General features: G+C 35.6%; 1 protein-coding gene across 2 annotated transcripts in view; it reads left to right on the forward strand.

Moving 5' to 3' along the window:
* FGF10 (fibroblast growth factor 10) overlaps positions 1-25,959 on the forward strand; it is a 59,862-nt gene extending 33,903 nt beyond the window's left edge. For both annotated transcript variants that reach the window (XM_041424642.1, XM_041424641.1), the window contains 2 exons: positions 18,999-19,102; positions 22,818-25,959. In XM_041424642.1, coding sequence (XP_041280576.1) covers positions 18,999-19,102; positions 22,818-23,015 — 302 coding nt within the window. In that variant the 3' untranslated portion in view covers positions 23,016-25,959. The remainder of the gene's footprint in view (positions 1-18,998; positions 19,103-22,817) is intronic.
* Positions 25,960-27,042: the final 1,083 nt, after the last annotated feature.

Here is a 27,042-nt window from a genome sequence, read left to right on the forward strand (position 1 = left end):
TATTATTATCTTAGGGATATGTCTGTGTAATCACATGTATTATCTGATGTCACAAAAACAAAACCATGGTCTTCATGGATTCTTGGTAAAAGTCAGCTAAACACAGCTAAGCTGAAAATATGCTCATAATTAGTGAAAAGCTTGGAATACTTTCTGAAATATATCATTCTCTCTTTCTAGCTGTTATTACTTTTGTTTGGCCTGCTTCCAGATGGGAAATAGCTTAGACAAGATCTATCCATTAGACAACATTGACATCTGTCTTGTGGGTAGAAATATGAGAAGGGAAGATAAATGATGTCTCATGCCTGTGCTGAAATATATCAAATTTTAAGGGAAACAAATTCACCCTGTGCCCTAGGATTACATGTAATATTTGCAGTTTGTCACTATCATTTTGCCTGCATGTAGAATCCCTTAACTGTTCATTTTCTACACCATTTTCTGTATCAAAAATATTAATATCACTGGCTAGTTCATTTTATACAGGTTCAATCCAATTTGAGAGTATGAACAATTTGACAGCTATGTAGCTGTTTGGCCTCTAGTGGGAAATATACCAGGGATTTTGCATCCAGGTAAAAGTAAACTTCAGAGTTAAGGAGTATATTTAAATTAAATGTGAAACGCTCAATATGTGTGTGTAAATATATGTCATGAAGACATATGTATATATATGTCTTCATAAACACTACATCAGTAGCTAGCATTCATATTGTTGATCTATATTTTAACATCAGCAACATAATGAAGTACATCTATGTACAATGTTTAGTATGTTTAGTACATGCAAAAACACATATATGAAAAGAATTCCTTTTCTTGCATGCAGTCTAATGCTGCGACAAGTGAATTTAGACACTTGCTGGTGCGTAGCTGAAGATATCACGTCTGTCAGTTCAGTTTTATTGCTGAGCTTAATTTTTTTTTTCTGCTGTCTTTTAAGCAAAGAGTAATGTAAAACTTTTTGCGGCAACTTAGCCTTTGCAGCCGGATACCAGTCTAAAATGCTGCCATTTAAGACAAATAAGGTAGGAGCAGAAGTAGAAGCATCATTGTTCACCTGGACCAATGGCCCAGAAGCACAGAGAATCAAAATTACTGAGACAGAAAGGTCTAGAGAAGAGACAATTTGTTCACTACAATATTACAAAGCTTTTAAAATTATTTTTAAACAAGCTAGCCTAAGAATTAACAGCAATCAAGCCACTGGGCTGAATCCCTCTGCAGAGCTGACGCAGTGGCGTAGTGAGCACTTGGAAGTAATTGAATGGTCAGGGTTGGAAGGGTTTAAAGATCATCTAGTTCCAATGCCCCATGGTGCTAATCCCTCCATGCTAAACAGTACCAGTACGAAGTAGGAAACTGTTGCTCTGATAAAAATGTGCTGCATATATACAAAATATATATGAAATTATATAATGAATACATTTAACATAGTTAAAAAAGCATGGACATATTTATAAAACATATAAAATTAAACACATTATTTGTTTCACTGGGAGAAGGGGTATTTATCAGGTACAGTGTTACATTCAAATTGAACTATTTAAATTAAGTAGTGCAAGCTCCTAGCCTGCATGGAAGTTTGTCGCACAAGTGGGTTTGCTCTCTCAGACACTGAGATATCTTAACAAGCAGAAGAAGTATCTTTTCTTTTAAAATATTCTTCTCTTTAATGCCTCAACTGTTGCAAAATCTTTGTAGTTCTAATTTTTCCGGTAAGTGATGTTACCCAAGTTTCTCTAGTCACAACCACTGATGAATTCCAAGGGTTTCAGAAGATCTGCATTCAGTTTACACTGTGGTATTTTAAATTCTCTCTTAGGCGAACTCCTGTCTCAGATTTTTGTATATATTTCTACCCTTTCTAGAGTACTATATATTTAGTAGTTCCCTCATATTTGTGCCTTGTGCACCACTTTAATGAGAAGCAATGCTATTCAAATTTGGTTACAGATAAAATAGATATTTTTATGTTGAAATAAATTTTGCATACTTAGGATTTTCTACTTTCTTCTGCCTGAAGTTTGTATTACATTTGCTTTCTAGAATTGGATTTTTCACAATTAATCCTATGGCCAGTGTACAGCCTGTATATTTCTGGTGTCCCCAAGCATCTATATTTTCTTTCTACCACAGTGTGGAAAATAAATTAACACCAATTAATAAAACAACTGTTTAATAAACTTATATATTATGGCATTTCTTATATTGTTAAACTGTATGTGGCAGTTCAAAGCTGCTAGAAAGCTTTTGTTACAATTCAGCTTTTTTTTAATATTTTTTCTTTGAACTTACACTGCAATGGGGAAGCTGAGGAAAAGACTCTACTGATATTTGAAACACATCAAAGGCTCAAGTAACTAAACATGCAAGACAGATGCTTTTGTTAATGTCTGCTGTATCTCATTTCACAATCTTCAGCAGCACATACAGTTTCATGATTTCACATGATCACTGTTTTCCTGCTTATTAATGTGAAAATTTGATAAAAGTAAAACCCTCTTGTTTCACTATAAAATTCTGATTTTTTACAAGAATTATAATTTTAACATGCAAAGTTAGAAAAAAATTTAAAAAGCAATAAGGAGGTAAAAAATTATTAGTATAAACCAAATCTTAGGGTTATTTATTGTATGGAAAGATAAATAGCATCTAGTCTGACAGTTCATGTATTGCAACCCATTGCATTTAACACTAAAAAGACAATAGTAAGTTCCACATTTAGTATCTGTGCATATGATTATGGTTATAATCATATAACCACACAAGCATTAATCTTGGATTAGACATCAATTCTTAGAAAAAACTAAAGTTTTTGTTTGCTAGGTGGTACCAAATCCCAATCCAAATTTTTCACTTAACTGGCTTCTTTCTTAATGAGTTACCCTGACTTCAGCTTCTACAATTTGATCTCTGCTGAGCCTCTAAATATTTTACATTGGGCAGTAATCTATTTTTTCTTTTCTTTTTTTTTTTTTTTTTTTAAATTAGCATAAACCTCAGCACAGAAATAATCCTAAAAGTAAGCAGAGTTAACCACTATGATTGTTAGAGCAAATCCTGCCTAACACAGACCCAACTCTAGGTTCCAGTTCTGTAGTTTGAATTGGAAGCTGTAGAGGAAAGGGAGTTTGAGACTCCCCATTCCTGCATGTGGAAGGATGCCCCAGGTATGCTTCTCCTGGTGCTCCTATATTATTATCTTCTGATTGCTGATATCTTTTCTTGAAATATAGTGATAGTGATATAGTGATAGTTATGGTCAGCATATTCTAATAAATCGACTAATTAATACAAAACAAATTGGGTAATGAATGTTGCCCTCTACTGCAATAATTCTAAGGATGTGCATAGGTCCTGTTTACAATTATAAATTCAAGTGGTAGAGAGGCCTCTTACAGCAGAAAGAGCTGGGTACTATTCTCACTTCTGCTTAGTAACCACAAATTTGTTACAGTACTTCACACATACTTCTTTCCATTTGTAGACCTCATTGAAAATACTCATCTGTAAATATTCCCAGCTTTCCTCCTTGCTCAGAATGTGATATACCACTGGGATTTCCTTATCTTGTTTAAATTGAAAATGGGCATTGACTAAGAATGTCAGTTTTGGTTTATTCCATTATAGTTAAAGTAGCAGCCTTTAATCATTACCAGCAATATTAGTGCCACAACAGTGTTTACATCTCAAATATGCTTCTAATTTTCCCAGTCAAAGGCAAATTGTTGGTGATATCTTAATGTTTTTTTAGGTAGCTAATGCCAAAATGCAAGGTTATGATCTTGATCTGAATATTTCCCAGATGTGTGGTAAGGTGAAAGGTGGAGCAGCTAACAGAACTTGACTTCCTATCTGTGTTAGTCTAAGTTAAGTGAATTCTAAGTCAGGCATAATTAGAGAATGAGACCCCTAGAAACCTTCACCTTCACAACTGCTTGAGATGAAAGCTTAGCGCTTGGGTGAGTGTAACATAATCCACATGTTGGAAGAGAAATCAGAATCAGCTGTCACTATCTTCTGCATATGTTTTACAGTGCCCCATTAGCCACCTTTTAGTCAAAAGTCAGTGATCTTCTCTGAGCTTAATGCTTCTAATTCATTTATAGTGGAATCAGGACCAGATTCTAAATCTGATGCCAGTTTCAACACAGTGCCATCCACTGAGGTTTCAGTTTGCACAAGACAGATCCAGTTTAGAAAGGTGTAGTTGATAGAGATGGATTCCAGTGATCCTCAGTTACAGGAGTCACTTAACTCTTTTTCAAGACAGCCACATCAGATGTAACATAGCAATAAAAAACAAGAAATAGAACAACATATGAAAAGTTTGGATTTGGCCCCTGAGGTTTTAACCAGCAGACCTTCAAAGGCTTTTTCAACCTGTAGCATTGTCTGAATTGAAAAGGGATCTAGAAACCTCTGCTATGTCCAAGAACACTGAAATTGTTATGCTGGGACTCAGACACTGATATTCAAATAATTTGCAATAATTAGGAAAATTCTGGTTTTTAATTATTGTAGTGTCACCAGATAAAACACTGACATAGATCTCAGATAGCAGAGTCCTCTTTCAAGTTTTGCTATTATTCTGCAAGGTCACTGCATCAAATCAATCAACCCTCTGAATCAACTGTTTGCTGGCTTCCCAAACTGATCTTACTGGCTCTGATTGCTAATGATCCTGCAATGAGGGTCACACGCTTTCCAGGTGTGGTAATATGTATGCTAATATGTAAAAAATAAGTGGAATGGCATTCAGGGGCATGTCTGTTAACACTTACAGAGGTAATGGTCTGTTTTTAATGTACATGATAAAAATCTTTTTATGAGTGTAGAGTGGGAAGACATTTTAGAGTAGTCCCATAACAAATCCATCAGTGATTTGCCTTAGCCCTTTGTTACTGAGACATAAGCCAGGTTTCTTGAAGAAGTGAAGTTTAAGTATTAGTTAGCTTCTCCTAATAACTTTCACTTATGTTGGAAATTTTCATTCACTTTTGTTAATGAATAACTCAGAGTTTTCATGTAAATGAGGATGTAGCTCCAATGAGAAACTAGGCAAGAAATGTGAGAAGTTACAAATTTTTAGTTCTGCACTAAGAAAAATGGTAGATTTTAATCCACCACAGGCTACAGATTTGCAAGAATGTGTTTTGTATAGTTTTCCAAGCTATGTATGTTTCGTTAGAAGTAGCACAGAAATCACAGGAAGTAGCACAGGAACTGCTGAAGTATGAACTGCAAATTATATTGCTGTATAATTTGTGATAGTACTGATTGCTGGTTATATGTGTTACACCTTTAAGAAGAGCGAAGGCTTGTCTGAAGTTTCTCTAAAGCATAGCATACTTTCATTAAAATCTTAATCTTTCCATTTCTGAGCCTTGGACTTAAAATGTTTTTGAGCAAACAGTGGTGAAATAGCTGAGGATAGTGCCTGCCTGGTCACTTATCTCTTTGTCTGATATGCCATAAAATTTGAGAAGAAGGGTATATCTGGCATAAACTTACCCCACCCTTTGGAAATTCACCATCTTCTTGATTGGGTGTAGCTTACCTTTCTTTCTGAATGTGGCCACACTTCTCCCTTTTATGTGCCCCATTAGCACTGGAATGCTTGCTTTTGACATCAGAGATTGATATATAAAGTCATCAGATCAACTAGAAGGGATTTCTGAGGTCAGTGGGCACTGGATCTTGTCAGCTGATATTTTAGCAATGGCACTGGAAGCTTTGAGATACCTAAGGCAACATGCTAGATCCCTTTGCACCAGAACTGTTCCATTTTGACACCAGAGAGCTGGAAAGGTGGTTTGCCAACACGGATTTCATCATCTCTGTCCTGTTAAAGATTTTACAGAGCCTTTGCTGTTTCTCACTATGTAAGTGAAATATATGAGACCTGGAAATTAAAAATCACCACAAATAGTTTCAAATTATGTTACACTATTGTTATAAGAAAATCTTTGGAAAATAATTCTTTTACCCTGATACAAAAATTTCTTCTATCTTTCCCTCCAGATTTTTATTTTCTGCTCTCTCTGAAGGCTTTTGTGTTTTTCATAGGCAGCTGAGAATGTAACTGGTGGGACTGAATGGGGTCAGGCAGTTCAACTGCTCTGTAGTTGCATGGAAGTGAATTATGATTTAGCAGATGCATGACAGTAGATTCAGCAGTATTGTATTTGTTGCTTATTGTGCTAGTTTAAAACCAGCAAGGAGCTCCCAAGTATGATCTTGGCACAAAATTTTTAAAACAGCAAAATATGTAAAATAAATAAATAGACTGAGAGATTAAAGGAAGCCACTGTGATCCTTAGTGGCACAACTTACTCTTTTTCTATCAAGTTCTTTTGTTAGTGTCTACGAGGGAAGGGGAGGAGATTACAGTGTGGGCTTGAGGATAAAAAGAGGCACTGGAAAGTGAAGAATAGAAAACAAGAAGTAATTCTATAGAGGTGGTCAGAAAAAAAATGGCCATTAAGAATCAAATTTTCATAGGTGGTATCTTCATGCTTTGCCTTGTAGGATACTTGCTGTCTGTGAGCCTGATTTGTGAAAGGGGACCCACAAATTAGTAATTCTTGTGGGAACTGCTGTTGGAAGTCCAGTTTTCATGTACTGAATCACAGGTTCTCTAGGATTTACCGGTATTCAAACACATTTTTATTTTGTTTTTAAGTGGAATTCCCTTCACATTTCAGTCTAACAGGACTAGTACAGTTGTCAATTTTTACTTATTTACAAAAATCAATGCCTCTTGTGTAAACAGCACTGTATAGACTCAGTGTTTGAGTCTACAGTTTGTTTTATTTGTCTAATAAAGCAAAAAAGTAAATATGGTTAATGTTGGATTTGATCAGATCATAAGCACAAAATAAGCAAATGAAGAACATGGGGTTGAGGGACATGAATCTCACAATTTAGAGGCAAGTATCCAAAGCATATATAATCTATAAAGACAATGCAATGTGAAAAAATTATGGTCTTGAATTTTTTGTGAGCATGTGAATGATCACACTTCTGCTATTGCCCAGGACAACCACTATATCTGAACCACCTTCTGCTGCTGCCTAGGTCTTTTAGAGTTTCTTTACACTTCTGGAATTCCAGTGAACTAACCAGAAATATCATGCAGTAGTTATGACTGGTTTCTTTGTAGCAAAAAATCAGCAGCACACCATGCACGAGGTAAGTACATTGAAGTGCAAATACCATAAAAAATACTGCTCTTTAGTGTAGTAATTCCAGCATATTCAGAAATAATTGATTGGCTTTCTGTGTGTGAAAACAGGGTTTTATGGGCTTGGAAGCATTCTCGAGAGATCATGTGGTACATCCCCTTGTCCCACAACCTATCTAAATCATTAACTCAGCTGGACACTTTTATCACCTGCTCTTAAAGTCTGCACACACTCCAAAGTATCTGTAATGAATAAAGAGAGTTTTATCACCCTTATTAAAATCTTACTATTCTTAACATCCTCTCTTACTCTTCTGTGTAGTTGAGCCCATTATTTCTTTTGTCTCTTTCATGGAATATTCCTCTTCTTCCCAGAAATTTTGAAGTACTTGAAAGTTAATGCTACACTTTTTCCTCCCAACTCTCCTCTTCCTAAGAAAACTTTATTTAACTTTCAATTAATTACAAATCTTGTTTTTCTATGCCTATCACTATGCTGGTTGCTCTCCGTAGGCTACCCTGAAATGAGCAAAGAACTCAGATGAATCCTTACAAATGCTGGATTATATGGAAAGATTTTCTTTTGCATTTTCAACATGTTTAGTTGTGCAAGGAAGCTATTCACTTTTCATGTTCTTCCCTCAAGGCCACATTGTTCACCAGTAGCCACTCAGAAACTTTTCTGCAAAATAGTTATCTTCTTCTTCCTGCATTTGTGTTTCCTCAACACTCCATTCCATTTTTGCAGTGAATCATTGGCAACAATTGCCTAAATACAGTTTTCTAGCCTATTTTTCATCCTACTTAAAATAAATTTACATTAAACTAGGGTATTTATGATAATGTAATATGGTTGTGTCAAAAGGATAACAACCTTGTAACAGGTCATGACGTGACCTGTTACGCTGTTATAAAATCAGATTAGATTTAATGGAATTTGCTCTTGACTGGTCTTTGCTGGCTGCTTCTCTGGTTTTTTCATTTCTCTATATGGGGTAATGTATATGTAAGAATTAAAGGGTGACTCCACTGCTCCAGACTAAAGGTCAGTCTGGTTTCCTGTCTCTGCCAGTAGCAGTAGGAGAAGCCCCAAGAGGAGAAGAACAGGCAGACAGTGCTAACTGCCTGCTATGCTTCCCTAGTGTGCACCAATATGCAGTTCAGAGACTAATGATGGCATCGATTTACTTGTCTTAGGAACATATTTTTGGAGATAATTGCTCTGATTGATTCTCAGTTCAGTAAACTGACATCCTAACAATGACTGCTGTAATCTGACAAGTGTGAAAAAAATCACTTCGTTTTAAACATTAAAGTGTTGTTTTCTGGCCAGTAATTTCATTTAATATTCAGTGCATAATACATACTCCTTCTTCATTTTATCAAAGTTGCATACAGTTTTATAGATTTTTGCTATTGAAGCCATTTCTGTTCCACCCTGCAAAGCCAGTGGTCTAGGTATTCCTCAAATATTAGTTAACCATTATTTTTGATCATGGACGTTGCTCTTTCCTGTAGCCTTTCCACTTCTGTTTTTTTATGAAACAAGAGACAACGGTAGCATTTGCATTTAAATTCAGTCAGGGATGGATTTAAACTTTGTGGCTGTATTTTTCATTTCCGAAACATTCCTTACTCTTCTCCAGTAAATTCCAAATTTTTTTAGTACCTAGTATAAGACCAAGAGCTAGCAGCTGGGCCATAAGCCATTCTGTAACACATCCCATGTTTATAAACCTAAAGTTATTTTTCCTGTGTGCATCACTTTTTACAACATTCACCTACACTGAATTTTTTCTGGAATTTTATTGCCTTATCAGCTTGGGTTCTGAGAGTCTTTTGCAATTATTCCAATTCCTTCAGATTTACTACTCTGAATAATTTCATATGATCTGCAGGGTTTTTCATGGCATTACTGTAAATCATTAGTGAATACACTGAGGACAGAAAATACCAGAACTTTGTTGATTACTTTCCCAAGAAAAAATACTTTTTACCCTATTTTTAACCCATAACTTGTTTATTTATTGTCTTCTATACACCAGCTACACAACATGTAGAAAAATAGAAAAATGGATTAAACCTGGAGTAAAATTATTGAGTTGGTCATGCACAAGCAGTTGTAGATAGTTTTACGTTTAATTTCTGTTCAAGGCTGTACAAGGAGCATGCTCACCATTGATCTGACATTCTCAGGTGTTTCTGCATTCACATGCAAAATCCCATTATATGGCTGCTCTGTTCTTCAGCTGCTCATCTCCAAAGCTGTCTACAGGTCTACACTGTCAAATAACTTATTTCCCAAGGAGTGCTGTTGGATCCAGCACTCCTGTTTTACACTGCACGTGTTAGCTCACACCTAGCTTTATTTGGCATGAACTGTTTTCTACTGGGATCAACTTCCATAAAATTTTCAATATAATTCACTGCAGGGACCATTTAAGCAAGACCAAGATAGTCTTAGTTCCTTTGGTTTTTAACAGTTAGATGCCAGACCTTGCAAAGCAGTGCCTACATGACCTTGCCATCAGACTACACAAAGACCAAAGTGGTGGGCTGCCACACAGTCTTCACAACATGTCAGACACTCAGAACAGAAAATCCACAGGTGTGTCTGACAGGTAAAGTCTCCAGAGGTAATATTCCGAGGAATATTGAACCAAGCCCTCTCAGGGACACACCAGACCAACCCCATAAGGTGTGAATATGATTGTTGGACAGTTTTCTTCAAATAACCTAGGGACAGGTTCTCTTTGCAGTGTTAGGCAGTGGTGTAAGCAAAAGTATCTCTGAACCTGACACAGAGATATGCAGAGAGGATGGGACATTCTTTGGCTGCTCTCTACACATTTCCGGGCACAGCTTCTGCTGGTATGACAGCACAAATCACACTCACTGTCAGCTGATTTGGGTTGGTTGGCTGAGTGTGCTTTGTGCTGCTAAATTACAGAATGTTGAGCAGAAAAACTGGAAATAATGTATCAAACATTGTGGATTGTCTTTTAAGCATCCTAAACATAGTTTAGTGAGCATTTGTGCACACACTTACACAGTCCGAGGAGAAGGAACTCCAAAAAAATTCAGAAATCCAGGCTAGGGAACCTTAGTTTTTATAAAAGGACAAGATGTGAATTGCAAGCATGTGCAATTAGATCGCGTAATCCTGTGTGCTTGTTAGCTGTTATCTGAAGATGTCAACAGGGAAGATGGAAACAATATAGAAGAAGACTTGAAGATAATAAAAGCAGAACGGTGTGAAGTGATTGTGCTCTTCAGATCAGCCTTTTAAGTTTCTGTGCAAGATTGACGATTTTGTAATCCTGCTTTTTTATGAGGTGTTGAATGAATGCTTAAGAAGACAGCACTTATCAGTGCTCATCAAAGTTTAAAAAGAAATGTTTGTACTAGCAGTCTGAAGATACCAGGTCTAACCAGGTTAGAGACAGTCAAGTATTAAAGATGAAAACACTGTGAAAGACATATATCAGGTTGCACTGTAGCAGGCCATAGTTTACATATGTGTGCTAGAATACAGACTTTGTTGCATGCTTTTACTGCATACCTTTGATGAAGAAGGAAATGTATGTAATAGGTAAGACAAAGAAAAAATCTAGCATTAAATATTGAGTAGTGGGTCACATAGCATTGTAACAAGAATAATACATGTATTGAGTGGTGTCTTTTGAGTGGTTGTCATTAGGATGAATTATGTACACAGAATTATTTATGTCAGAGAAAGAAAAGCAATTAATGGATAAAACAGTAAACTGGTGATCAGAGGTCAAAATGTTTTTTTTCAGCTGCTAAACTGCGGGCCTTAATATCTTCTCATATAGTAACAACATGCAATAAATTTCTCTTTCTTTACTCCAAGACTGTTGAACAACAAGTTTTATAACAATTGCTTCTTTCAATAAATACTTTGTCTGAAAAAGTTTAGACAGTACCTTGTTTGCAAAGTACCAACCAGGTTATGAGTTACTCAAAATCACCCATCAAATCATATACAATATTGTCCCAAACTATATAAGTATTAAGGTCAGAGGCCTGTCTTTTATTTGATCATATCCAGACTAGCTAAGAAAAAAAATTCTGGAGAAAAAAAAAAAAGCCAGGAGGGACAAAAAACAGATGTGAATTTTAAGGAATTTTTAGATACAGTGAAATACTGTTGGCATTGATTTTCTAAATACTGATTACCCATGCCATACAACTGCCCTAGTCTACACTTGTTAGATATTAATTCTGTTCCCATAGTCCTTATAAAGTTTTGTTTCAAAAGTGATTGTTATGATCAAGTAACATTAGGAATATTTGTGGCATTGCAGAAGAAAACTGCTGAAAGTGTTGATGAGTAACTACCACCAAATATAATTATGTGAAAAATAATGATCATTATAGCTGTCCAGGGGTAATCTTTCATTACGAACATGTGGATCCCATATTTTAAAATACCATGGATTCCTTTTTCCCGTGTGAGGCAAAGACAGACAAAAACCATTAGAACCAACAACTAATTGATGTTGTGGATTAGTGTGTTTGGCAACTTTCTGATTTGCAGGGAAAACACTAAAACATCGGGTTTTTCCCAGAGAAACATAGCACTAGCAGAATACTGCTAGAAATTGTTCTTAGTCATGGCATTTTAAAGAGGAGCCTGTAGAATTTTGTGATTTTTTTCTATTTTCCCCCATTACTAAGTTATTATGCCCATAGAGATTCTGGAGAAGATCCTACCTGCCACAGACAGTTCAGTGCACACTGCCAAGCTTTGTGATACTTGTGCAGGTAGTTATGCTTCTGTCTCCTATCTTCCACAGTAAGATAAGTGTTTGAGATGGGGAAATAACAGACCTTATTTTTCCAGTCCTGTTTTCTTGCGCAAAGGGGAGTCAAGATCCACCATAAGGACAAATGAGGTCCAAAATTAAACAAAACTGATGAAAGAGAACTATTATCCCTTTAGCTGATGTTCTAGCAGCCTTAACTAGAGCAACAGCCACAGTATGTGTCAGTCTTAACAGCAGACAACAAACTTGTCATTTGGATAAAGATCGTTGGTAGACAAATTGCAGAGGACGTCCTCACCACACTGGGTTTCCTGTCCCACAACACCTATACAATGCCTCATGAGAGTTTTTTCATCTGTTTGTATATACTCTGATTGCTTTAGCACCCTGGCTTACTTCCATCTGCTTGTATTTGTCAGTGTTTGGCTCCATTTAATCGTCATTTGCACCCCATTTGTAAATACAGGTATTGTATCTGATAGCAGATTTCCACCCATTAGTTCTCTTGCCAATGCATTCCACCCAGCTGGAAGATCCTCCCTTCCCCAGGAGGAAAAGGACAGGTTGCAGGTGATGTACAGATACTTCTGTCAGTCACTATGCATTTGGGCTGCTTCTTCTCCAGTGCAGCTGTCTGTTATCCCTCACTAGTCTGTTGGGCTGGACATTAAATAGAATAGACTTACCTCTATCTAGTTAAATTAATTAATTCTTCAAGTTATTCAATTTGAATCTTATATAAGTGATAAAATGCAGGAGGTGAATGAAGTAAACATGAATGTAAAAGATAACCTGGGATTTCACCCAGGTTGAAATAGGCAGATCCATACAGCCCTCAGAAAATGTACTGATCTGTACTACTCACTTACAAGCTTTCCATTCTCCTGCATGTTTCTGTGGAGACATGGAAATTTAAGATTTGGCAGAAATCCTGAGTGCCTGGTCCTGTCTACAAAATGGAAACATACATGGACTGCCAAGTTTCGATTAGGATTTGGATTAGGATCCAAGTTTCCTTATAAACATATGAAGTAGTCATTCTGCTCAAGTCAGTACCCATCAGGCCTTAGTTAGAACATTGGTCCAGTCTTGGGCACCTCAGTTCAAAAAAATTAGTCATCTGGAAAGAGACCAAAAAGAGAGCACTAGAAGGTCCAGAAAATATATACTACTAAAACTGACTGCAAAAACTTGGATTGTTTAGTCCTTAGGGTTTAAAGCTGATTTGTTTTCTATTGAGAGCTTTTTTCCAAGCCAGATCATTCCAATGATTTTGTTTATAGTGCTGCTCCACAAACAGTTACATTTGAAGGGTTGGTGAACTTCAGCACAGAGGCAGAAAAAGAAGCCAGGGAGGGCTGAAACTCCTTAAGGCATCTTTGTCGAGAGATCTAATCAGATAACTGCAACCCTGCATCTAATCATATGTACTATACTGTTGTGGTGGTTTGTTTTCTCTTGGCATGTGAATCAGTGCTCTTCCTTGGTTAGTATGAGTTGTCACTTATGTCTTCTCTGTCCCAAAACCAGATCAGATAACGTATTCCTACACTGTCTGTGTCTAATCTAAAAGTTACCAAATCTTGCAGTGTTGGAGTCAAGCAGGCTGAGATGCTCAGACATCAACATTTTCTGTCAACATTCATGCAGCTGTTTATATGTCTTCCCATCTCAGCTCAAAAAAACAGAGCTCAAGAAATCTGAGTTCTGATTAACAGAACCAGGTACTGTTGGCTCTGTGTGTAGCCATTCCATCTGAACAGTGTGAATTAAATCCATCTGAAGGAAGCAAACATGTTTATATTCCCTAGCACTTTGGCTAAATCTGATTACATGCTTGTGTGTTAGTGACGAAAGTGACAGACATGGTGTCCTTGAGGGAACATCTGAACTCATCATAACTGACAAGATAGATGTGCCCTCAAAGTCACTTTCAGCATTTCCTTTGCTTCCTTTAACCCATCTAGCTTTGGAAACTTAATAGAGGGAGTAGTGGTGTTTAGAACTGTCCTTTGAAGTTGCCTGTCTTCACTGACCAGAGGGAAAAATGTAGGCTAACGGGGATCCTGAATTAATTGTTTCTGTTACACGTCAGGATGTATACTAGCTAAATTGATTCCTGCCAGTTTTGTAGTTAAACCTAAACTCTTCCTGTGCTAACCAACATCTCTCATTATTTATCACTAAGAGATTCTCTTATCCCAGTGCCACCCTTCTATTTGCTTGGTCTACAGAGAACCATTGATTGAGTCATCTATGCTTTGCTCTGAAATTAAAGCCATAAAAGCAGTAAGAGATGAAAAAGAAATTGGTACAGACTGTCTGGATCTGAGTACAGGCTCTAATAATTAGCCTTTAATGTGATTTTTATGCACTGTGCAGATGTCATGCCTTATGCTGATACTATGGTGATATAGGAAGGCTCAGAGGTTTGGTTACCATAATCTTCCATAAGTTTAGATACATATCTCAGGCTTATCCAAACATATTAGATGTGGGCATTGGATAGAAAAGTTAATGTACCATTAATATTTTGGCTGTGGTTGATCTAAATATGACACATTAGCAGATTGCTTTGTGGTCTTTCAGTACATTAACTTCTCTTTTAGACTGAGATGGCAGTCTCAAAAAAAAAATCAAATGTTAATAAAATCCAGAATCAAGTGTTAATAAAAAAAGAACTGGTTCAACTTCAAATAAACTTTAATTTTTAAGTCAAAGCTTAGGTTATCATTCAGGTTGGTTATTATTTGAAGTTTCTGCCCATAACTGTGGCACTGTGGGTTGTGTGATTTGTATCTTAAGCTACCTTTCAAAGTCAAGCACAAAGTCTGTAATATTGCCTTTCAGTGGAACTAGTACCGTTAATTGAAAAAGCTTTCAAAGGCAAGATTTGCTTGCCATCTTCAGTTTTCTATGTTTTTTTAATCTATTAATCCATCATATTCTTTTTTCTGTTATCACAAAATACAGGTAAATATAGGAACATCTGTATAATTTGTCATTTGGGGATATTTTCAACTTGCTTTGCACAGATGTAGTCGGTGAAACAGAGTGGAAACAGAGGCAGTGGCCTAATATACCTTAGCACTTCACTCTGCCATGGCTACATCCAACAAATCTGTTTGCTTCAAACCACTTTTTTTCCAGCCACCTACTAAGAACAGCTTTTTGAACTACCACATCTCCAACATTATGCCTGAACACCAACTTGTTTTGACTTAAACCAGTGGGAGACAAAGTTTCTTCAGAGAAACTCCCTGTTGGGCACAAAAGCCAAAGTTCTGAAAAGTCAGTTTAGTCTCACCTGCAGTCACACCAAGCCCTGTCTTCTCCAGCTACCTGCCAAGAGCTGCAGCCTCCTTCATGGGCCCAACAGCTTTCCCAAATGGGAAATCAAAAGGTTTCACAAGCTCTCAGTCATCGTCACATTCTGTCCAGATGAACTCACTCTTCACCTACAATATTTTTGCAGACAGAAGAAAACTCAAAGCGGGGAGGGCTTGGTGGTGGCTTGCTGCCTATACGGGGTAATTTCTGAAAGGTGTAGGAAGATGCATGGTGGTTCCGTTCTTCTGTATAAATAGGACTGCAGCTAGTGTTGGAGATGTGCTAAAAGTGTTTATAAGAACTCCTTATACAAATGATACAACTACAGGAAAATTACCACTGTCTCACACTGCAAAGAAGTTGAATTTGGTCCCAGAATCAAGCGTTTCTTGGGGCAGACCATGTCTACATTCACTGCGCTTCTGCCTTGACAACAGATCTGATATTCTGTCAAACTGCCTTTCCTAAGAATTGCTTGACTTAATTTCATTCAGTTTCTAGGATATTTTGTAGGTTTTTTGCTTCATATTATCAGCACTTTTATAAAAGATAGGACATTTTTAATTAACATATAACCAAGGAAGTGCAATTTTCACTTGTAGTTTTTGCAGACCCTCTCTACAAAGCAAGACGACAAACAGGTTTCTGTTGTCTTGTAATATGTATAATGATCACTTTTATAAACTATAAAAAGTTTATTTAAGGTAAATACATTTGAGTTCTATTGGGAATATGTTTAAAACCTTTGGGACCTGTAAAGAGAACACATGCATAGCTACAGGGCACATCTCATGTAGATATTTGAAATCTTTCTAATTATAATGAATTGGAAATGGTTTGCATATTGAAAGCTATGCTTTTACACTGGATGTGGTCAATGGGGATTAGTTGTAATTGTTGGGTTTTACAGAATTATTGCTGTAAAATAATGGTGTGCTATCTGGTTTAAAGCAATAATAGAGGTGAGAGCATTTTGATTTTTTTAAATTAATTCATTTTCATTTCCAAGTTCCTAAGAATCATTAAACCAGATTAAATAACTCCTAAGACTTTTACCCCAACATTCATTTTTTTGTACTGCATATTATCAAGAATAATTACAAGTCACATTATATAATGGAAATTATTTACCTTAGAGATCTTCTTGACCTAAGTCTTAAGTCATGGAAATACCTAAACCCAAGCAATGGTATAAATTCAAATACAAGAAGCCTGCAAGGAAGCATATTGAAATACCTTTTTTGTTTCAGTCTTAGAGAAGAGAAAAAAGAGTTCTAATGAAAAGTTAATATTGTTGGGAATAGAATAACAAATAAAAAAAATAAAGGGATGGGGAAAGGGGAAAACATTGTAGTTTTAAGCTTCATATTCTATATCTCAATTTCCTTTTTTAATATATCCTTCTAAATTTAATAACACTTTAAGAATAATCAAATGCATATTTTCACACTTACATCAAATGCATTTTATTTATTTTTATTCAAATTAAATTATTTCAAAGTTCTCGAAAGTTCTTAGGCTTTCTTGCAGATTCATGTCAGATGAGTAGGTGATTGCTGATCTTGGAAATTTGTCTACATCACTGAAACCAATATAAGATTCCTATTGCCTTCAAAAGAGTTCTGTCTAATTAGAGATTCTTCTCTTGGGACCATCTGTAAATACAGTGAATAATTTGCAATCTGGACAAAATCTAGATTGTAACTGTGCTTGTAACTAGCAGGTATCTCTTGGGGGACTACAGAGTAGCAAAGTATCAAAGTATTAAGTTAAGTTGCTATTGCCCAAGGGTTAACAGATCAAGATTAAATTGATCTGAAAGAAAAACATCCATTAAAATATCTTCTTCTCCCAAATGAAATACTGTAGAGGATAGAATATGCAAAATTGTCAACAAAAATTATACCTTTTTCAACTTTCAAGTACACAGAACACACACAGTGAGAATAAATAGAGGATGACTAGTGATGATATTATCAAACTGACAATAATTTGGAACAATTCTTCTATATTTGGCTGCAACTAAATAGCTTAACTAGCTAAAAGCAAGCTAGTTGTTGTGGATATAATAAATGTTTTAACATTTCTCCTCATGAAGTCATTACAGTTGCTCCACCAGGAATATAATGGGGTATGAAATTGCAAACAAATTTACCAGAAAAACCAGACTATATTTTCATTAATTATACCTGTGTTGTTTTTATTTAAGCATTTTACTGAAAAGCAGTGATGTCCATCATTCAAGTGCAAGACACTTAAAATGGGTTAATTCTGTACAAGTTTCTTATTTAGGCACTGCTCTCCTTCAGCTGTTAGTGAAATAGTTAATGGAAATATCCTGATATGATGTTATTGTTACAATGATAGTATGGCAAAATCTAAATCTGTTTAATTTCTTTCAACATAAAAATTTGTAATGGCACATGTTATGCCGGTATTTTTCTTGCACGTTTGTGTTTTGGTTTGGTTTGGTTATTTATCTTGTTACTGGTGTTAGAAATGGACCCAGTCACCGTTCAGAACACAATTCTGTAGAAAGAATTAACTGAATTCTTCTCATTACTTTTTGGGATTAAAAAAAAAAAAAAAAAAAAAAAGAAAAAGAAAAAAAAAAAGTGCATCAGTCGTGGTGTTGCAGTAGTGTTTCCATCACATTCTTGCCCTCTATTAGTTTGCTATCCACAGTCCACTTTACTCTGATTTTAAGCACAATTACTTTAGCAGATGTCCTGCGGGAGAGCAGCTTAGTCCTCTATAACAATGCTCTTTCAGAAGATCAAGAAAGCAACTTCGGCTTTTCTTTGCTGTGAAAATGAGCAACATTTTAAGAATAATACAGATTAGAACCCTGCAAATACAGGGTTCTGATCTGCCTCTATCCACAGCATGGCCCTGATCACACAACTCATCAAGGAGGACAGTTTTTCCCCTCCTGTCATTTCTCTGTTAGTACATCCTCAGTGTACCACACTGAGTTAGCCAGGGTATTGATCTAGCTCTTGCTACATAAATGTCAGGAGAACAGGAGAAATGTTGGAGCCAAGCATGCAGTCTCCTACTCCCAAATCAGTATGTTCCTGGGCAGAAAACAGAGATGAAAATGTGTATCTCCCACTACAGATCCTTTGAACTATCCAGTGACCCAGAAAGAGACTGTTTTAAAGCAGGGGAGGATAATATTTATTACAAACAGACCAAATATTTCTGATATCTGGAAGACAAAGACAGTGTGGGCATTAGTGCCGGTCTTACTATTTCCCACATTGTCAAGACACTTGCCAAAAGTGAATTTATCAGCTCAGTGCAACCAAGAGATTTAGTTTATCTAAATGAATAAATTGTTTACCAAGGGTTTTAAAGATTGGGGGAAATCTATATTCTATTGACATATGCTATATATTTAATCTGATGCTGTGGTCTCTTCTGATAAACTGTAGTAAAATCTATGCTAGGAAGAATGAAGTTGTTTCGGTATCTCTGGGGTGTAAAATGCAGGGTTAGGAAACATGCTAATTGCAAAAATGTTTGTGTATATTCTTGCAGTGGTTCAAAGAATACTTCTGCTGCATTTTTTGGTCAGTTGGTCCTAAATATTATAAGTTTTGTATTTTTCAGGTTTATTGTCCTTTCTATAGTGAGAAAATCCTGTAACAAAGTGATTAAATAGCTCAATTTATATTTTTTAGGCATATTGGAGATAACATCTGTAGAAATTGGAGTTGTGGCGGTTAAGTCTATTAAGAGCAACTACTATTTAGCCATGAACAAAAAAGGAAAAGTCTACGGCTCTGTAAGTACCTTTTCACATTCCAAATGGATTTCAGGACTCAGCACAGTTCCCTGTCTTGCCTATTGAAACACTGCTTGTCTGTGTATTGTTACTAATTAGAGCTGAAATGAGCTGTTCATCAAAATTTCATCCTCTGATAAACCAGACTCACCCCTCTCCACAAGCTTCCTGCTGTTTGCTAAGCTCATGTCATACCAATATAGCTGCTGGGATTTATCATGCTTACTGCCTCAGTCACACTGCTTATTAAGGAATGTTCAGTAGTAAGGGTCTCACAAAATGTAATATTTAAGGCTTTTTTTTTTCCTGTTTTTTCCTACAGTGCAATCAGACTTATCAGAAATTTGAGGGTGGGGGAGGAAGGAACAAAGGTTCCTGAAATCATGGAAACTTGAGCTGATGGAGCAAACACACCAAATCATTAAATTAAAACTTTGAAGAAGATACCTAGAGTAGCTTTAAATTGACTATACTGACTAATGATTAAGATTATGGACACTACAGAGAGACATGAACTGAAATATCAGCAGCTAAGATTTATCTGAACAGAATTCAGGTAACACTTGAAAGTTGTCCATATATACTTAATTTGTATTAGTGTAAGTTCGGGGTTACCAATACTTGCAGGGGAAAAAAAATCCAAACACCAAAACCCAAAAGTAATCAACCAAACAAAAACAAACCAACACAAGGAAACTCAGAAACTATCCAAATATTTTTTAATAGAAAGCAATACGATCTATAAATCTAACAACTAAATTCAAATATATCCTCACACATCCCCATGATTACACAAACACCAGATTGTTCTGGTATTACATTTGGTTTGGCTTGCAGTTTTGCAATGTTGTTCCAGTTCCTGGAAAGGTTATGAGCCATTCTGCAGGTTGCTTAATGTTCAGATCATCCATATGCTTTACAGAAAGGATGTCACACATAGGGACTGAGTTTATGGTTGAGCAATGTAGCTAGTCCTCCTATTTTTGCTGAAAGCAATGAAGTAATGGTAATCTTAAGTGAGATTCCAGGGGCCTCTAGTCATTGGACCTTCTTTCTTAAGGAAACATTTCTACAGAGTGTGTTTGGTTCATACAAACTATAAAAACTGTCCTCCCCCACCTGCACTGTGGCTAGTCGCTGGTTCAACAACATACTTCTGGTTCTCTGTGACAGTGTCAAAGAACCACATTAAGGAGCGACAAGAACAAAGACTTTTTCTTATGTTCCTGTAAATGTAGATTTAATTTCTAGATTTATAATAGTCAGAAATACAGGATGATCAGTGCTTATTGAGAGACAAAACTGTGTACTGAGTTACTCAGTACAGTCATGGATCATGGGTATGCTTCTATATGTAGGTGAAGGCTTTAGCATCAATCACCACCTTCAGTTCACACATCTTAGTTGTGCACTTCAGTCATTTGTGATGATCCATCCCAAAGCCCAAGAGAGATTCTCTTACCCCAGTTGTCAGCCTTGCCTGGTGTGGTGAGTGTCTGTTTAGAGTCTGTCCCAACACTGTATATGTACAAAAGACACTGAAGCAGCTTTCATGTACCATAGATGGAAATTGCTGCCATCAGATTCGGTAATTCATAGTGTATTAGAAATAGTGTTGACAGGAAGATACGAATGTGGGAAGCCTTTTTTTTTAATTCCAGCTGAGATAATGTTTCAATATTCACATCATAAAATCACAACATAATGATTTATCAGAAGCTATTCCATAATACTTTAGCAATTTCAAGAATGCTTCTGTTACTATTTTTCCCGTAATCCCAGAACTTGCAGTTAGCCTCATATTACTATAGTGTGGCAGCTTGCAGATGGATATGAATACCAAAAACAGAACCAATAAAAATTGTAAAAACACCCTTGAGCACATGCACAATAGACATTGGTGCAGACTTATGCTGAAATTTGTTTGAAATGAGCAAAGCAGTTCTGCGTAGCACTCAGACCCCTGCCAGTAAGACTTCTTAAGCACATCAAAAAATCATCTGTTCTGTTATCTAAGAATAGAAGCACAAGTTGGATTTGAGTACAATTCTGCATCTAGGAAAACAAGCAAAGCTCTTTCTACATTAATCAAATACTTTTCCATTTGACCAATTTTGGTTAAAATGAGGGGGAAAAGACTCATTCTTAGGTTTCTTTAACAAAACTAGCTTCTTTAAGACAGGAGAATTTACTGTGATTGATGAGCACCTCCCTTTTTAGTACCTTGATGCCAGAGGTGACATATTACAGAAAATAACTGGTAAATTATCTGTGTGGTGACTTTGTGGTGAAGGCAGTGACAATAGTGGTCTTGTAAAGAGTCTTGCCTTGGTAGTGTCTTCCCCACTGATCATTGTTCAAATAACTACTAATCCTGAAATTAAGGAGCACTTTGGGAGTCAAATTTAATTTGACTGCATGCAATTCCATCAAGCAGGTCTTCAATGGTTCTTGAAGCAACTAAGGGAAACATAAACTGTTCACATAAAATTCTCACTGGATCAAAGTCCTTAACATTAACTAGTTTAAAAATTCTAATTTAAATTAATAGGTATGGAAAATATATTTAACTTGATTCCATTAACATGAAACTTGCTTTATTATTCAAGAAAGACTTATTTCTTGTCTTGTTCACGATCACATTAAAAATAGTGCATGCAGTTAGCATGTCATACTCTGAGATTCCAACCTTCTTCTCCCTGCGCTGTGTAACAGCATCTTATTTTCTGAAATGCAGGAACAACAAAATTCTGATTTTTCATTTTAATTTAATTATGTTTCAAATACCCCACTTTAAGAAGTCTTCTAAATGCAATATAAGCAGTTTGTGAAAATTGGATGCCTTAATATATACAAATTATTTGTTCATGAAAAGAACTATTCTTGGCTTCTATATAGAAAAGTTCATCTACAAAAAATTACATTTAATAGTAGAAAAAATAAGTAGGCTGCCCTACATGATTCCACAGGCTTGTATTTTTGACTCATTCTAACAGCCTGACTACTGATTCTCCATTAAAAATAGAAAATCTTAATCCGTGGTCCCATACATAAAATTACTTCCAACCTTGTTTAGTCAATAAGATATGGGATCATACATTATTCCTTTTTAGGCTAAGCGTCTTTTCAGGTCAGCCAAGTGAACAGGCCTCACATCAATTGTGATAGCAGCATAACAATTATTTGTACCTATCCCTAAAAACCCCTTTTTCTTTACCAGTGTGGTCTAAAGATTCTTACTTTAAATAAAAAATAGTCCTATTCCATCAATATTTGTTTAATGTATGGTATCAATAATCTCATTCAAGATATTTAAGTTATATTTGTTAGAAATGAAATGTGATTTATGATTCCAAGATTTCTTCCTTATGCTTTTGAGTTTATGACTGAGAACTTGATTTCATATTCTTGCCATATTCCAACACAGAGAAGCTGATTTTCAGTTCTTAGTGAATTATATAATTTAACTGCTATATCTATGCATTAAATTATTAATTATATCTTTTTTTTAATTTCACTTTTTCCAGTCTAACCTATGATGCTTTATATGCTGTGAGCACAGTGAGGCTTTTATTTAAGCACACTGTGGAATCCTAAAAGAGTGTCACATATGAAAGACTACAATCTTTTGAAACATTTTTTAAAAGTATTTGCCTTCAGTATGCTGAAATATTGTGTTTGTTCTGAATCTGTGGGTTTTTTCTTCTTTTAACAGAAGGAGTTTAATAGCGATTGCAAATTGAAGGAAAGAATAGAAGAAAATGGATATAACACATACGCGTCCTTAAATTGGAAGCACAATGGAAGGCAAATGTTTGTGGCCCTGAATGGGAGGGGAACCACAAAGAGAGGACAGAAAACAAGAAGGAAAAACACTTCAGCTCACTTTCTCCCTATGGTAGTCATGTCATAGATGAACAAACTTTTTGTGATGCAGTTGAACCAAAGGCTGTTATGTCAAGAATATTTGGTAATTCTCTTAAAAGGTAGATGCGGAGAAGTAGCACAGACATCTGCATGTTTGACATGAGAGCAGGGGAAGCCTTTGAAAGTTTTGTACTTATTGCTGGCACATGAAATACCTTTATTTAGTTTGTTGTCATATCTTATAATCAAAATGAAGCTGGATCAAAGGGGATGGAATTTATTGCCAGTGTGAACTTTTTTTTTTTTAATCACTGCAACAGACCTTGATGGACATAAGACAATCTGTTGCGTGATCTTCATGGGGAATGCTATTTATGGAATACTAACTCTTATCAAAGTCCTTAATTGCTCATTCAAGCCTAATGATACAATGAACAGTTAGACACACAAGCATTTACTGGAAGCACTTGGGTCATATGCACAAATAATGACATTTCTGGAGAAGCCTTGTGGACGAATGGATAGGATAAGCAAAGTAGTGTATAACTGTTCTAACAAAATGAATAGTATGGTTTGCTTTTGTGTCCTAAATTCATTTCTCTTTATTTCTCTCTAAGTTATTTATTTAATAGGATGTTAAATATCTTTTTTATTTTAAATGTTTCCTCATTTGCTTGTTTCTTATTTTCCCTTTTTCTTAGTACTTCACAGAGAGGTTGATAGATTAAAATGTCAGAACCTCAGAAGTACTCAGAGAATTAGACAAGGCTTTAAAGGCAGAATTTAGAGTGTATACTCCATTTTTTCCTAAACTGTCTTGCACTTAAGCATAAGACCAAACAAGCAGTGCTTGGATTTATGGTATTGAGTGTCTTTGTATTGGAGAAATTTTTGTACTTATCAGCACTCAAGAAAAACCTTCAAGAAATACTTTGTTCAAAGGGTCTTTCTGCTATTTTAAAATTGAGAGAAGGAGCCACATCTGTACTTGGGTGTCAATGCATCTGTGTGTATGTTCACCTGACTTTGATTTCAGCTTGGAGCTAGGATCTAACACACTGCTATCAGTGTGTTATTCTGCAGCACACATTGGGCTGGAGCCCTGATGTAGTCAGCCCTGTTAAAATCACTGAGACTGCAAGCGTTAAAATAAAACAGTGGTGTGTAATTCCTAAGTGTAACATTTGGCTGCTGAAAGGTAAGCAAGAAGGCAACACGGTCCTGCACACCTTATTCAATTGATACTCTTATTCAACATATTTGCCTTTGGTAACCACTTGAAGAACCACAGGCATATAGTGGGAGTGGTATGTAGCTAAGGGCAAGACCAAAATCATCCTCATGTGATCCAAAATCCTGCTCATGCGTTTTTCAGAGATTATTACTCACGTGTATACTATATACGAGAGCAAACTGAAAAGCTGTGCTGGTTTCCAGCTTTAGCATGCCTTTCATAACCATCACAGTAACTGAAGGCTCAAAATACATAATATCCAGCACATTTTTATGAAGTGTTACTCGTCCCGTGGCTTAACTTGAGCAACTGCAGTGTAACAAAGTTGAGCATAATATGAAGTCTGTTCAATTAAAGGTACATAAGGTTTGTTTTATATTTTGCTTTACTCAGTAATTTTAGAGAGCTCTGGATAGCTCACCAGTGTAACCATATTGAGATTCATTTTGTTAGAGCAGATAAATAGAAAACAGTGCATCAAACAATTTGTACCACTGTCTTCACATTGTATTCCACTAAATAAATAAATAAGCCTTTGCAGTGTCTTTAGTAAGAAACAAAAGTAGTATAATATTATTTTGTTTTAAATACTTTAACTGATAACTATAAGATTATATTGATGCTGCAGTTTATCTTCAATATTTCTCGTTGTGAAAAAGTTGGTTTTATTTTTATTGTTTGGAGACTGTATTTTGGTACAAAGGAGAGCCTTGCTTAATGTGTCTTTTTGAGAATGTTTAACCTCTATAAAGGCTGGTGTTGTTGGAATCTTCTATAACTTATTTAAGTCAATGTTTAACCAGCACTTCAATCTTAATCTGTTATTTAAGTATTAGCTGTTTAAAAAAAAAAAAAAAAAAAAAAAAAAAAAGCAAAAAAAAAAGCTTTCCCATAAAATACAAAATGGTCAGATTATATTTCCTGTCCTTAAATAAAGTCAGCTGTTTTAAAACTAGGAATTCATTGAGAGACAACATATTTTTAGTTGATAGCTGATGTTGTATTTCATGGTACTTTATCTCCAGTTGTCTTCTTCACAAATGACATTTTTCTAGAAAGAGAAATAAGAATTTCAGATTTTAAATGTAATTGTAGCTCACAGCAAAATTTAACTACCATGATAAAAGCAAGTCTCTATTGTTTAAATTTGTGATCACTAATTAAAACTGACAAGACATAATGGACCACCCATACTGAACCTTCAGTATGAGTTGGATGAATGCAGTATTGAAAGACGACTTAAGAACATTTAGGGTACAAATGAAATTCTCTTCTTACAGACTTACCTAGATGACTTGGTCAGGGGAGGATTATGCATAAATATTATCATAGTACTCAAAACACCATGCTGCTCAAATGACAAGATCAGGAAATATCACTTTTCCAAAGTGAGCCAGGAGCCATTTGTGACATGAAGAGTGGTTTCTGAAAGTTAACCAAAATAAAAACCCTTGAAGGAATCAATGATTCCTGTGTGTTTGGTATACTGTAACACCCACTATAGTGGGAGCAAACTGCAGATATTAGAGTATCCCAGGTCCTCAACCATAAGCTCTGTTTTCTGTCACCCTGAGCATAACAGTCTCCTGAGTAAAAGGAAAACAGGGGGAGGGGTTTAGAAAATAAAAGGGATACCAAAATCACTGAGCAACAATGTATAGTATGTTATATTTAAATAAAAATAATAAAAAGTGGGGATTAGAGAATAAAAGTATTGTCTTTGTTTGTTTTATTAACCTAAAATTGTACTGCACAATAAAAATAAAAAAGAAAAGATCTGTTGTATTATGGGCTGTGATTTTGTGGTGCATACTCCCCAAACAAAAATAATTTTAACATTTCTCAGTATTTTTAATATTTTGTATGTGTGAGACCATTATCTCCACACTAATAACAACCAAATGCTCCAGATTCTTCCTGTACTTGAATCCACCTAGTTTTATACAGTGGAAAAAAGCAATGGATTTAGAGGAAGTATGATTGATGAAAGATAGAAGAGGTTTAGGAAAAAGAGCGTGTACTAATAATTTTGGAAAAACAGTGACATTTTTTATAAGACTTTATTCAAGACATTTCAGTTTATGAAGTTTACCAAAGGTTGGCAAGCTTTAGAAGTAGGAGCACAACTTTGTAGTTCATGCCCCTCCTGTAACTGGCTGTCTCTATTCAGACAAACAATAACTGTTTCAAGGAGTGATCTTGAAACTAATGTATGAAAACAACCCTTCTTTTGAAGTATCAAGTATCATTAGGTTAGACTGTGGGTCCAAATTCATCTTCCTAATTTCCTAATAAATTGGAGAAAGAAAAGTGTAACATGCAACAAACACTTTCTGCTCCAGCTAGTCAGTGTCTGGATACTGATGGTATTTTTCAGAAAAAGATCCTTGACTGAAACAATTCCAATGCAACTTCAAGTAACAGAAGCAAAGTTGTTTCCCATGGCATTGTTAGCAAAAAATAGAATATGAAAAATTAATTGGCTTTCAACCTATAAATTATGATTCATATTTACCCTTACCTTCCAAACTTTTTGAATCCCACATTTAACCATATGGAAGATTTCTTGGAATAAGTTTAGGATTTTTTCAAATGAAGCATAGTGCATGTCACACCTAATTTATGTATTTTCACTTCTTAATCCCAGAAAACAAAAGTTTTGTGTCCTTTGTGTACTGCAACAGTTTATAAAAACATGCTCCTGTGAAAGGCAAAATAAACAAACCATGACTAAACCTCAAGTAATTGATAAGGGAGTAGTGATTTCTGAGTTACTGCAGTACAAATGAAAATAATTTCCACTCCTGAAATTCTTCACCAGGACCTTTAGTGACATCAC

Source organism: Onychostruthus taczanowskii, unplaced genomic scaffold, assembly GCF_017590055.1.
Source record: "Onychostruthus taczanowskii isolate IOZ18803 unplaced genomic scaffold, ASM1759005v1 scaffold83, whole genome shotgun sequence".
In the NCBI taxonomy this organism is placed as follows: domain Eukaryota; kingdom Metazoa; phylum Chordata; class Aves; order Passeriformes; family Passeridae; genus Onychostruthus; species Onychostruthus taczanowskii.